The 14174-nt window shown below is 40.2% G+C and overlaps 1 protein-coding gene across 1 annotated transcript; it reads left to right on the top strand.

Annotated features, from left to right (window-relative positions):
* The first annotated feature begins 2954 nt into the window (after positions 1-2954).
* On the top strand, positions 2955-12574 carry dipk1b (divergent protein kinase domain 1B). Its single transcript, XM_039780765.1, has 5 exons — positions 2955-4369; positions 5453-5587; positions 8909-9016; positions 9284-9460; positions 9551-12574. The coding sequence occupies exons 1-5, from the start codon at positions 4304-4306 to the stop codon at positions 10361-10363; spliced, it is 1299 nt and encodes a 432-aa protein (XP_039636699.1). The 5' UTR covers positions 2955-4303; the 3' UTR covers positions 10364-12574.
* The last annotated feature ends 1600 nt before the right edge of the window (positions 12575-14174 follow it).

Genomic DNA, 14174 nt, shown 5'->3' with positions numbered 1-14174 from the left:
CGTTGAGGTGCCTTTGGGCGGCATTTGTTTTAAGGCAAGTTTACACAAAAGGTTCACAACAATACGAGTTTACACTTTAAAGGTCCCATGGCATGAAAATTTCACTTTATGAGGTTTTTTAACATTAATATGCATTCCCCCAGCCTGCCTATGGTCCCCCAGTGGCTAGAAATGGCTACAGGTGTAAACTGAGCCCTGGGTATCCTGCTCTGCCTTTGAGAAAATGAAAGCTCAGATGGGCCGATCTGGAATCTTCTCCTTATGAGGTCATAAGGGGCAAGAGGTTACCTCCCCTTTCTCTGCTTTGCCCGCCCAGACAATTTGGCCCACCCCCCCCTCTCCTCCTCAATATCTACAGACACAGAAATGGCACATACTAAGGAAAGCTCATTGTGGGACTGGCTCTAGTGGCTGTAATTCTGCACCAAGGCTGGATTTCGGGAAAGAGACTTCAGATACAGTATTAGGGGACCACTAAGGCCTATATAAAAGCATCCAAAAAGCACCATGTCATGGGATCTTTAAACTACTAGCAAAAAACAGTGGTCTGCTACATTAAAACCTGCCAGTTTACGCCACTGCGAGAGACGGTGGATCGTAACTCTTCTCTTTAGTGTTTCTTTAGACTTTGTGCGTGCAGCTCCGTGCTGCCTTCATGGGAACGGGACGTCAGAGTATTATCTTATATAAATTCTGTACTGAAGCGTTATGAATTGGTCTAGTCGTGAACTTTAAAGTCTATATTAAACGTTAACATAATTTATCTTTACAGTCTATGAACATAGCTGTCGAACATTTTTCATTCAATGATATGATTTTTTGATTTTTGATAACAATAGAAACAACAATAATGGACTAATAACAAAAATAATAATTATCAGAACAATAATCCTAATCATTAATATTCAGGGAAATTAGCCTACATCTTATTTGATGGGGGGTGGGGGGTAAGGTACCTGGATAATGGATACGGGGGCACTGGTCCCCCGTGTATATATGCCGTCAAGAGCATGCCAAACTTGTAGGTAGCAGTGTAACGAGAAGCTCAAGCCCACGTTAGCCAATCAGAATCCCGAAAATAGAAACAACAGCAATGAATCATTTCCTCTTTCTCTTTTGAACAAAGATGAAACCTCCGTTTTTCTCCGTTTACATGTAACCTAAACGTGCAAACGAAGTTTTCCAAAATCTCCACTCTGGCCGCAGTTTTTAGAAAGAATCGTTTTCAGAGGCGAATTCTCCGTTTGCGTGTAAACGAAAGGGCACAAACAAAGGGAAATGTCTCAGTGTTTTTCAAAATAACTGAATCTAAGAGATTCATGCTACGTTTACACGTGGCCGGCTATTTTCATAAACGGACATTTCAACCTCTCCGTTTTCAAAAATAACATCGTGCACAGCTGTCAGTTTTCAGAAAAGTGTTCGTTTACATGTACCCGTGTATATATGCCGTCAATGCAGTCAAGAGCATGCCAGACCTGTAGGTGGCAGTGTAACGAGAAGCTCAAGCCCACGTTAGCCAATCAGAATCCCGACAATAGCAACAACAGCAACCAATCACGTCCTCTTTCTCTCTCGGCTGCCTAAACCTCCGTTTGTCTCAGTTTACATGCAAACGTGCAAACGAGTTTTTAGAAATAATCGTTTTCTGTGATAAAAACGGGCTTTTCGTGTAAATGAGAGGCCAAAGCACTGGAAAATATCTGCGTCTTCCCTTCGTGTAAACGGGGCCTCAGCGTGTCCCCTATTACATTGCATGTAGGGCAGCAATCAGTTTTTGCCCACCGGTAGCCGCTGAACCGCAATCAATGAGCCTTGTTAGGATGTAGCAACTCCCCGCCCCCGCTGCTGTACTGAGCAATCGGGGAAGCACACACACACACACACACACACACACACACACACACACACAGATTCCTTGATTTATAGTTAGATAATCAAAGAAATAATCAAGGAGTCATTCTTTATAAGGATGTGAAAAAAACCTGACAAATTACCTGAAATATTAACTTGCACATATAGGCCTATATGTACCATATGTTTACCCTTTATTTAAATGATTTATAAGTTCTCATGTATATAGTTAAATAAAGGCTAAAAGAGTACATAACCAATGTGTTAAAGACAGTTAAATGTTGCTTTTGTATTTCTGAATACCACCTTCAAGGCAGAGTCTGAGTTGAAGATTTTGAACTCTGACAGCCAACAATTAGGAAAGAAAAAAAATATATTTTCAAAGCAGACATGAAGTAACAATTTTAGTAAATAATGCACTACATTTTTATGATCATGAAACTAATTAGCTTTTGGGGACAATTTGGAGTGCCCAACTGCTGCATGGATTTGTGGATTGTGGGAGAAACCGGAGCACCCAGAGTAAACCCACAACAGACTCAGAAAGGACTGGTAATCAAACCATCACCTTTTAGCTGTGAGGTCACACTGTTGATCTCTGTGGTGGCCCACAGAGCTCAAGTCCTGCTCCGCATCTAGGTAACCTGCTGCTCCAGTGGTCTCTGGCAGCGTTGAGGAAAAGCTAATCTGGACATGAGGTATAGAGCTGGGCAATATATCGATATTATATTGACATCGTGATATGAGACAAGATATCATCTTAGATTTTGGATATCGTAATATCGTGATATGACATAAGTGTTGTCTTTTGCTGGTTTTAAAGGCTGCATTACAGTAAAGTTATGTCATTTTCTGAACTTACCAGACTGTTGTAACTGTTCTATTATTTGCCATTACCCACTTAGTCATTATATCCACATTACTGATGATTATTTATCAAAAATCTCATTGTGTAAATATTTTGTGAAAGCACCAATAGTCAACACTACAATATCGTTGCGGTATCGATATCGAGGTATTTGGTCAAAAACATTGTGATATTTGATTTTCTCCATATCGCCCAGCCCTAACATGAGGCAGGGCTTGAGCTCTTTTAATAATAAAGTATAATACATAATACTGGAGCAATTGGGAGCTCTAAAATGTCAATTTGGTAATGTAAAAATGAATTGGGTGAGGCAAATGAGACACATAACACTCTAACTCTAATGTAACACTATCCACTTACTTAGTATTTGTGTCATTGGGTTTTTATGCACTTTATTTTTGGCGTCGTTGGGCAAAATGTTCACAATAATCTTTCAGCAAGTGGCCTGAGAGAAAACTAGACCTTTGGCTTTGCACATCTTTACTCTGTATTCAGGGTTCAGAAATTCTGATGTAAGCGTGAAGGGAGACTTTGGTCAATCAAAGGTCATTTTAAGATAGAGAGAGCATTCCTATTGGCTGTTCTGCGCATGCATTGCCCGTGCGAGTGAGGGGAGAGGGGGGGAGCTGCAGGAAGAGGTCTCACTCTACTTCAAATTATAGCACGGATTTTTTTTTTTTATTTTGTTTTTTGCATTTACCCACTGCAGCTTTTAACTGAATCAGCAGAATTTCAATTTGAGTTAAATATTTACAACTTAGCAAATCTGAATATTGATCAGCAGAAATGTAGGTTAATTTAAAATTATTTTACTAGATTTACTAGACTAGCTTCAAAAGGTGGCTGTCCACTGATTAAAATGTCTTGTGGCAACAGGGACAAACGATTTTCTATTGGCCTTAATGTATTTTCTTTGCACTAAGGCAGGTCTAGAGAGGGTAAACATATGTTAGGGTGTAGGGTGGGCTGTTGACTTTTGTTTTAGAGACGGACAGTGAAGCACAGGCGAGATTTATGTCGGCGGTATTAAAACATTTCACCGCTGAGATCCCGCATCTTTCCCTTTAAAGGCGTGCAGTGATGAGTCGCTGGTTGTATGCTCATCGGCAGACCCACTGTGTCACATTTTTTATTCTGATGAGATAATAGAAGACGATGCTTTTATATTAAATTGGATTTGCCGGTGATCGCGGCTGGGCTCTGAGGAGGAGATATTTAATTCTGGTGTAAAATTGAGATTTTCTGGACCATTTGGTGCTGAAATGTGGAATCGCTCAATTTCAAGGACGTATTCCTGATCTTTTTTTTTCTTTCTTTTTTTCTCCTCCTCCGGCTAATGATTTGTGTTGGAAAAAATAGGCTTACGAAACCATCAGGTCAGATCCTGTGTGGTGTCAGCCCCGAGGCGTTTGTTGCAGTACAAACAAGCCGAAGGAAACAGGATGGCATATTACGCTGCGCTTTATAATCAGACGTGGGTTTTGGTCCCTTGCGACGCAAGGCGTAGATCTGCCGTAATGATGTGATCAGACCGGGATCCGTGGTTTCTCGCTGCGCTACCTCCGAACAGAGTCGCTCATAATGCCGAGGGCTTTGCGGAGACTGCTCCATTTGGTGCTGTTCTGCCCTCTGTCCAAAGGTCTGCAGGTATGTATGGACAGCGTAATGTCAGTCTGCCTTTGTTGCTATTACACAGCAAATTACCTGCATGCATGTCAAACAGGTCAATATGTGTCCAGTCCCACATGCATCACAAAATGTCGCGAGTCTTACAAAATATATATACTGTATATAAAAAAAATAGATGGTGCAGATCAATAAATGAGCTATCTTTGTTTAATTGTTATTAAGGTCAAGTGACCAGCTGTTCATTCATATAGCCTATTGTTATTGTTGTGTAGGCTTCAGTGGTGGAAAGTAAATCAGTGGCTTGCCTACATTTATTCGGTTGCTGTAGCCCACTTAAGTAGGCTACAATTTACAGGTAGGCTAGTTATATGCTTCCACTTCACTTCATTTCAGATGGAAATATTATTTTGACAAAAACAAACGATGAGCTTGTTGAATTAAACACATTGCATAGTTGTAATTTAAATCGATGCAACCCCTAAACAAGTCTACTTGGAGTTTGTTAGATATCTATGAGGTGTTAGCAATTCAGAGACATTTCTCCTTTAAACTTCTTAGATGGATTCATTTAGAGGTATTATTCAACATTGTTCATAAAAGGAAAGATTACAGAGAAGTCTAAAAAATGAATACAGAATTTTGTCATAGAATTTTGTTTGTTTTTCTTTCCATTAATAATCTCACTACCCCTCCGATTTATGTACTCTATGTTGTGACCCTTAGATTGGGGTCTTGACCTCCATGTTGGGAACCACCGGACTACACTACATCATAAAAAGTGGCTCCACCACAACAAGCGATAAATACAGGGAAATACTGCTTACACATTGATGCATCATTATTAACAATCCAATAATGTAATAATATATCAGACAAGGGGTGGGCTTTTTTACAGCACAAATACTTTAACTTTTGACACTTTTAAGTACACGTTGGCCTTCTTATTTCACCAATCACATACCGTAGTTTTATCCTGAGGGACCTGTTCTTTCAATCATTGCAGTATAGGCCTATTTTTATGATCCGTTGTCATGTCTTCTAGGCTAACTGTGTGTTTTCTCTTCTGCTTTCCATCCATCCCTTTCCTCCCACCCTCCAAAGAGTCGTCTCCCTGCCATTAAGGTGAAGTACCTTCTCCTGATATGGCTGGGCATCCTCATCGCCAGCTGGGTCATCTACATGCAGTATGCATCTTACTCTGAACTCTGCCGTGGGCATGTGTGCCACATGGTCATTGTAAGTAGTCTCTCAATACGCCAATTTCATGACTTCCTAGGGTCAGGATGCTACAGAAAGGCTTCATATGTTGCTGTACAACCATCTCCGTCAGTGGTCAGGCTTCCTTATTGATTACATATTATGTTGCTGAGTTAAATAGTTAATTTGTGAGAACTAAATTCATATTATGGTTTCAGTTTACGTGGAAATACATTGGTGTGTAAAGTATAAGATCCACATAACAAGTGCATTATTGGCCACTATGGCAACACCAACAACAACAACAACAAAAGACATGATTTAGGCAGTTCAGATATGATGTTTGTAAAATGTTTTTGAGATGCAGGGGGGAAAGTTTTTGCCACAAATTCAAGATAGGAGAAAGCTGTGATAGCACACATGCAAGTCAATACAAAATGGATTCAGTTTAAGCCAAGAAAATCAATATGCCATGCTGTATGTTTCATGAGAAACAAACAAACTGTTATTATATGTAATTCTGGCACATTTTGGGATATTTCTGACTATGCTCGGGTGGATTTGAAACTTGCTTATTTGTTGTTGCTCCAGCTGTGTCACAGATCTACAGATAGTCCTAAGGCAGAAACAGAAGAATACAGGCTACAAGATGGAATAAGACAATAATGTTCCAGCTGATGCAGTGAAATGCTTAAATTACATGCAAGATTTCACATGACAAAGGGACAGGAGGATTGTCTTTTGAGAAGAAGAGGGAGGCTGCTTGGGTTGGCCATTGTCCTTTGACACTGGGTAAAGATACAGCCTATAGCTTAATTACTCTCCTGCTGTGCCCAGCTGTTTCCAGAGCCTTTGGCTGTTGAAGAACAGAAACAGGCACTGACATTTAAAGAGACACTGAGGAACACATTGGTGATTAAGAAGATAACTACTCGGGGTAATTGATGAAAAGATCAATGATGTAACCTCATCATACCAAATAATCAGATTTGCACAACAGTGTGTGTGTGCCTGTGTTGATATTGTGAAAGTGTGTGTGCCTCAGTTTTAGACATGTGTAATGAATAAAAACCAATACAATTACAGGGAAGCATTTAATGACACTAGAATTAGTTTGGAAGAGGTGGGAACTTTTGTTGGGTACACAAAGGATTTTGATTTGCCTGTTGCTGCTTTGTATTTTGGTGACATGTCATTACATGAACTGGGAGGAGAGGCGCAGTGTGGAGGTGTGTCAGTAGATATCTGGCAGTAAACTCCTGTTATAGGGAGAAGGATTACCAGGATTTGTGCCAGCTCAAAAGTAAACTGTGAATAGTGCGAGACAGTCATGTTCTGTGCTGTTTTCCTCTCTCTTTACATGGCAAAGAGGCATGTACACTGGATGTACAGCAAGTCATCAGGCTTTGCCATACTGCTTCAGGGTTTATTTAGTACACACCACAATGAATAACCTAACACGAGTAAGAACAGTGGTATCATGAGAATTAGGGGTGCACGATTCAGCAAATGACACGATTCGATTCAATATCGATTTTCAGGCTCAAGATTCGATTCGAAATCGATTTTCGATTAAAAAATGATTCTCGATTAAAAATGAAACGATTAAATATTTTTTTATTTAAAAATATGAATCGATTTTTGGAATTCGATGAATCGATTTTGAATCGGTAGAGCTTGCAATTTGAATATGAATCGAATTTTTTTGCACACCCCTAATGGGAATGCATTGGTATAGCTCATCACATATCCATGAATGGTCTTAAAGGAACAGTTAGACATTTTTTTGGCAATGCCCTTATTTAATTTTCTTGTCAAAAGTTAGATGAAAAGATCAATACTACTCTCACTAAATATGAAGCTATGGTCAGCAGCAGGTTAGTCGACAACGTTTCATTTCTGCGATTGTTCAGGGGCCGCCGGAAATTACGCCGGATGTCCGTCACCTTCCGCTTTCTTTGTGTTGGCAATTTAAACTCTGGTCAATTTATGAGGACCATGGTTGACTGCTCCTCAGATCTCTCAGCTAGCTCTCAGCTAGACTATCTGTCCAATCTGAGTTTTCTGTTGCATGACTAAAACAACCTTTGAATGTACACACGTTCCACCAAAACAAGTTCCTTCCCGAGGCTATTTTGCAGAGGCTCCGTCCCGGGGATTAGTGCCGCCCAAGACAATTGAGATTGGTTTAAAGAAATGCCAATAAACCAGAGCACTTTTTTCTCCCATCCCGGAATGCTGTGTGGACTTGCCAGACCCTCCTCCGCAGCACTGTGGAGGAAGGTCTGGCAATGCGAAACTAGCAGCAGGTTAGCAGAGATGGGCTAAAATTCTGGAGTCTCCTGGCAACGGGAAGGTGGTGACGAGATTCCATGAAGCCACTGAGCTTTACCGCTGTAAACCAACGTTTGTTTTTTACATGACATACTAGATTGTGTGCTTTAGAGGTGCTGGTAGGCAGATTGTGTTATCTTTGAACAGAGCCAGGCTGTTTCTCCCTGTTTCCAGTCTTTGTGCTGAGCTAAGCTAAGCTAAGCTACCCGGTTGCTGCCATATTCACCATACAGTACAGACACTGGTATTGACCTTCTATAACCAGGATGCCACTTACAGAGATATTTTCCAACATTGTTGAAGCTTAGTCAATTTATACTTATTTGACTGCTGTACATGTTTTATATTAATATATAAAACTCCAAATAGGATGTCATTACTATCCTTTACTCTTGAGTGCATCACTGTGTATATGGTTATTGCATCACTTTACAGGAAATTGAATTGCAGTGTATTAAAATTATCTGTTATATGTTAATACATTAAAATGTGTTAAGATGCAATTACTTATTTATGTATATTGAGATACAAATAGTCTTACAGTAAAATTCTATGGCAGCTGTGGCTCAGGTGGTAGAGCGGTCATCTACCAATCGAGAGGTTGCCGGTTCGATCCCTGGCCCTTGTAGTCCCCTGTTGAATTGTCCTTGAGCAAGACACTGAATCCCCAAATAGCACCTGATGCTGCGTCATCAGTGTGTGAATGGAAGCTACTTTTGATAAAAGTGAGAGCTAAATTAAATGTAATGTAAACTCAAACACATAGTCTACATGTAGTTTTGTGGGATTATTATGCTAGTTAATTTGTTGACCACTGTAGTAGTATGTACATAAAAGCACTAAAACACAGATTTGATCTTTAATCAGTTACTCTGGTTTTTGGCCATGTATACAAATGCCATAAGCATCTATGGATAAAGGAAAAGTACAAATCTTGAAATACTTGATGGATGAACGAGACACTTGGAGCATTGACCTTACCGTTTCCTGTGTTTAATGTACTGCATTTCCTGTTTCCTTCTGCAGTGCGATCACTACAGAAGGGGCATAATATCAGGCTCGTCCTGCAAGGCATTGTGTGAGCAGAGAACCCTAACCCTGCAGCACTGCATGTCCACCTCATCTACATATCAGGTACAATAAACACACACACTGTACACACACCCTCAGAATACATTTGGCAACAAAAAAAAAACTCAGTCACGCTTTGTATGTATGTTAGTAAAAACAACCAGAGTTTTACATTTAAAATAATGAAGAAAGTGGAAGAGGTTGTATTTATTCTTTTAAAATATAAGCATATCACCCTAAGGCCTTTGAATATTCAAATATTCAATATTCAGCTTGTTTTAAATTGATGCCTGTATTTAGAAATGATTGCCCCATTTGTTTTACTTGCAGGTGTACAGTGGACTGTGGAAGGAGAGACCTGTTGTGATCAAGTGTGGGATTGAGGATCCAGTGAAGATTGATGGGTCTCCAGACTCTGTACTGCGACAGGAGATGAGCTTATTTGACAAACCCACTCGTGGAACCTCTATGGATGAATTTAAAGAGATGCTGCACAGTTTCCTCAAGGTATTTTTTTTCAGCAATTACACCATATAATATATCGGAATATATACTTTAATGTACTGTATATCACTATACAATATTTCCTTCTTGCAGGCTAACCTTGGTGAGCAGCAATCTTTGAGCACCTTGGTGGACAGGGTCATTACCCTGGCGGATGTCAACCAGGATGGCAAAGTGTCTCTAGCTGAGGCCAAGTCCATCTGGGCTCTTCTCCAGATGAACGAGTACCTCCTGATGGTGGCGCTGCAGGAGAAGGAGCACACCCCTAAGCTGCTGGGCTTCTGTGGAGACTTGTATGTGACAGAACGTGTGGGCCACAGCTCCCTCTACAGGCTAGAGGTGCCTCATTACCTGCAGGCCCTGGTCCCAGAGGCCCTGAGCACCAGCCTGAACCACTGGCTCGCACCAGCCTGGCCCCGCAGGGCTCGCATCACCATCGGCCTGCTGGAGTTTGTGGAAGAGGTCTTCCACGGGTCCTACGGGAGTTTCCTAATATGCGATGCCAGTCCTCGCCATGTGGGCTACAATGCAAAGTACGACTGCAAGATGGCCAACCTGCGAAGTGTGGCATCTGAGGCAGTTGTGCGGGGATTTTTGAGGGGACGGCGATGTGAGACTAACGCCGACTGCACCTACGGCCGGGACTGCACGGCCACCTGCGATCGACTAGTGAAGCAGTGCAACACCGAGGTTTTACAGCCCAATCTTGCAAAGGTGTGCGTGCTGCTGCAGGATTTTCTGCTTTTTGGAGCACCTTCAGACCTCCGAGGGGATCTGGAAAAGCAGCTACGCACCTGTGTGACACTCAGCGGTCTGGCAAGCCAGATGGAGGTGCACCACTCACTAGTCCTCAACAACCTGAAGACATTACTGTGGAAGAAAATTTCTAACACTCAGTACTCTTGAAAACAGGTTGTGATTATCTGTCCTGTACCTCTACACAATGAGCGAATTAATACATGAACATGAGGAGTTTTTGCTTATGAAGCTTTGCCAAATGTCTTAGAGGGTGGTCGTTATTAATGTATTTGTACTCTACATTGACTGTGAATAGCAGGGAACTGTGAAATAATGAATATACAATATGAAACAGCAGATGAAGAAGACTATTTCTTACTTTTGTTTTCCAATGCATTCTTTTTAGAAAGCACATTCATCTGTTTAGACATAATATTCTCAGGGCACTGCCTATAACTTTATTCGTAAAACAATCTGTGAGTAAACTGAGTTTTGAAAATAGTTTATAGAATACTGTCTATCCCTAGAGAGTCAGAATGTCAAATTTAGCACGTTGTGATAATTTTTGTACAGCTGTAAATATTGGTGGAACTCCGCTGTTTCCTGTGTATCAATGAATCTCCATGTGAAGCAGAGACACGACACAAATAATGGATGGAATAATGCATATATACAGTATCACTGTCCCTCCTGGTATTGATCTGATATTGACAATGTATTTAAATCCACCTGAACAGACTGGACTTGATGATCATCAGACAAAATCAAACTTGAATTAACTTCTAATCCATGAATAAACATACGTTGTTTAAACTAATTTTCAACTATTGTGAATAAAATTGCATTTATCTAAACTGGGTAGCTGGTGTCAGGACAGAAGTAAAGAAATTGGAGGAGTCAGACAGATGTTCTCTTAGCAAGTAGAAGTAGATCACATATACTGACCTTTTAGAGCACTCAGTTTTGTACAGTATATGATTGAAAACTGGTATACCTTTCATTTTTTCCTTTACCGGACCAACATTTCTGTCATAATTCATTTTGAAACTATGATTCTTTGATTCAAGATACAAAAACCATCTCATTTTTAGTCAGCTTTTGCGGCTATTGGTCTTATGTGCTATTGTCATGATATAGTGGCAGTTTCAGCAAATGTGACAAGACGTTATTAAAAAAAAAAAAGTAACTTACTGACTTACCTAAATTTTGCAACTAACTACTAAAGCTTTTTGTATATAATTGTTGCCATGATTTAGAGAAAATACAGCACTGTCATCTGTTAGCATTCAACTCATTTCAGAATAAGAAACATTTGTTGCTGATTAATCTAAAGTAGACATGCTGTTCCTTGGTTGTGTTATTTGTTTGAAGTTTAAGTAAAACTGTATTAGTTCCGAGTTAAATTTGTCTTGAGACACATTTACAGGAATAATGAAATATGACAAAAATGACATTGTTCCTTTATTCATGTGCACATTGAAATTAAAGTTCACTGCCCAGTAGATGCCTACGCCTGCCTGCAATGATGTGGACATTATGTGTTGGATGAGGGCAAGTATGTGTCGAGGAATCAAGCAACACAGATCTGTTCTGTTTGTGCCCTGTGGGACAGTGTCACGTCTACTGTAGGCAGTTCCCTCCCTGCCATGAAAAAAAAGGGAATTTCTGCATCAGTTGTCCTGTTTGTCACAGGTCCTGCCCTGGTTCTTTTTGGCACTAGTTGTGGATCTACAAGAGGCTCTCCCTTGGGTCTGTATGGAACACGCTCCTCAAATGATCTAGGCCTGGCCACGGACTTTTGCAGCCTCAGATCCCTTTTTTACTGTAGGCCCTTTGCTAGTCCTCCTGACTGGCCCCAATTCCTTGGCAGCTGCATACCCTTTTTGGGGTTTTATTGTGGTATGGGCAATTATTCAGACTGCAGGTAAATACAACTGCCACACCCTTTGTTTGATTTTTGTCCCTGCTTTTTGTTTTGAAACTAATTATTGGAGGAGCTTTCTTTTTGATAGGTGGAAGTACTTTCCTTGTAGATGGTATAGACGGTTTTGTGTCTTTTTGAGAGGGAATCCTTACTGATGATGTTTTAGCTCTCTCTTCACGTGGTGGTGGTACTGGTCTTGGTTTCTCTTAAGCAGTTAGACCCACACTCTCCTGTCACCCGGGAATCCTGACTGAAGACACTCTCTTTGTCCTCCGTCTCACCTCATTGGGAGGTGATACCATGAAGGACGCAGAGGGTGTACTGGACATTCTGGATGTAGGTAAAGATTCATCTGCAAATGGTTTTGGGGTCTCTGTCCTTTTCTGAGTCTTTTGCAAGAAGACGTGCTCTTCAAAAGTCAATAAAGGTCAATAAAAAAGAAATGAAAAACCATGGATATGACCCTTTTTGTATTTTTACAAGCATGGATATGGACACAATACATTGATCGGTGTATTCTAATGAGCCTGCATGTGACAGAAAAAGCTGTGTTGTCTTATTTCACAGTTTGTGGGTTGGTAGGGACTCCAGATACCCAAATGTGCACGATCTGTCCTCTTTAAGAGTTTAAATAAAGGCCAAGAAATTAATCAGGCTTGACATATCCATATGTTAGCTACAAATGTGTGCCTATATATATATATATATATATATATATATATATATATATATATATATATATATATGTATATATATATATATATATAATATTTCAAAATATATGTCACTTCTTCTACATATCGATGCCTAAATACCAATCTTACTTACCCCTGCTCCTGATACCGAAAGGCAACCTCCTTGGAATCTCTTGATTCATCATCCCTGACATGTGTCATTTGATGCACATGTGTAGACAGAAATTCTGGGATGTCCTCTGGGTGCTCTGGACATGCACTTCAGCAAACCTTTTACTCCATATGGTGTGAAATCACTAGCAGTAATCTAGCAGTAATCTTTGATTTATATGTATGACCATCCTCAACTGAAGACAACTCATGGGCAAGTCATTTGGCGAAGTGTGTGGATTGTGTGGTTTGTTCTTCAAGCAGGAGGGAGCAAAATTCCTTTCTTGTGCCATAGAGGGAAGATTCTGTTAGTTGATTCCTTGTTACACACACACACACACACACACACACACACACACACACACACACACACACACAAACACACACACACACACACACACACAAACGATTTGTCATCATGTAATTACAATATTCACAGTAGCTATTAACAATGGGTGTTAATTGTGCACATGGACATCACATAGGACAACAATAATAAAAATAATCTGGTGATAAGAATGTTACTGATCCTTAGCATGATTCTTAATTTAGGCCTATGTGGTTGGTGTTCTGCAGGTGCATGAATTGCATTTCCATTCCATGCATATGATGTCAGTTTTACAGACTGTGTTTGTTTGAATGTTTACTTTTTTTAAATCACGTAGGCCTACAGAAAAAAGCACGATAACTCTCAGTAAGGTAAATAATGGTATTTGTTTGACGATATTCTTTGTTCAAACTGGGGAACACCATGGATTTATTAAGAGAACGGGGGACACAGCCACTGAAACATGGCATCCCCTTATTGCCTTCAAGGGCTATCGGAAACAATCATTACTTCTAAGCAGATGCCAATTGAAAAGGTAAATAGAACAGGTTCATGATATTTAAATGCTAACGATCCACCTCTAAAATTAACAGGTAAATACATACACATTACTGGAATCGGCGTTATGTGGTATCGGTGTGGTTATTTCAGTTTCTGACATGACTGCACGTAACGTTAGTTTTTATTTTCTGCAATAAAAGCACGCCGCTTAAAAAACACATTGACGTATACATATCATATCATTAACAGACTGATTTACATTTACATACATTTACAAACACCACCAGACCCCCGTTTCTATTTGTAGTTAGCTAATGTGCGGAAATCCATAGAGAATTAGAGGACTTTCGAAAGTCGGAGGTTACGAGGAGCTCAAAAGGC

The sequence above is a fragment of the Perca fluviatilis genome, chromosome 17 (assembly GCF_010015445.1).
Source record: "Perca fluviatilis chromosome 17, GENO_Pfluv_1.0, whole genome shotgun sequence".
Lineage (NCBI taxonomy): Eukaryota > Metazoa > Chordata > Actinopteri > Perciformes > Percidae > Perca > Perca fluviatilis.
Note: the sequence above shows the minus strand (reverse complement) of the source record. Positions and strands in the feature narration are given on the sequence as shown.

Excerpts from the sequence above, each read along its gene's own strand:
- dipk1b (XM_039780765.1), top strand. The coding sequence starts at position 4,304 with ATGCCGAGGGCTTTGCGGAGACTGCTCCATTTGGTGCTGTTCTGCCCT. Across the intron at positions 5,588-8,908 it reads ATGTGTGCCACATGGTCATT|TGCGATCACTACAGAAGGGG; the intron begins GTAAGTAGTCTC and ends TTCCTTCTGCAG. Across the intron at positions 9,017-9,283 it reads CCACCTCATCTACATATCAG|GTGTACAGTGGACTGTGGAA; the intron begins GTACAATAAACA and ends TTTTACTTGCAG.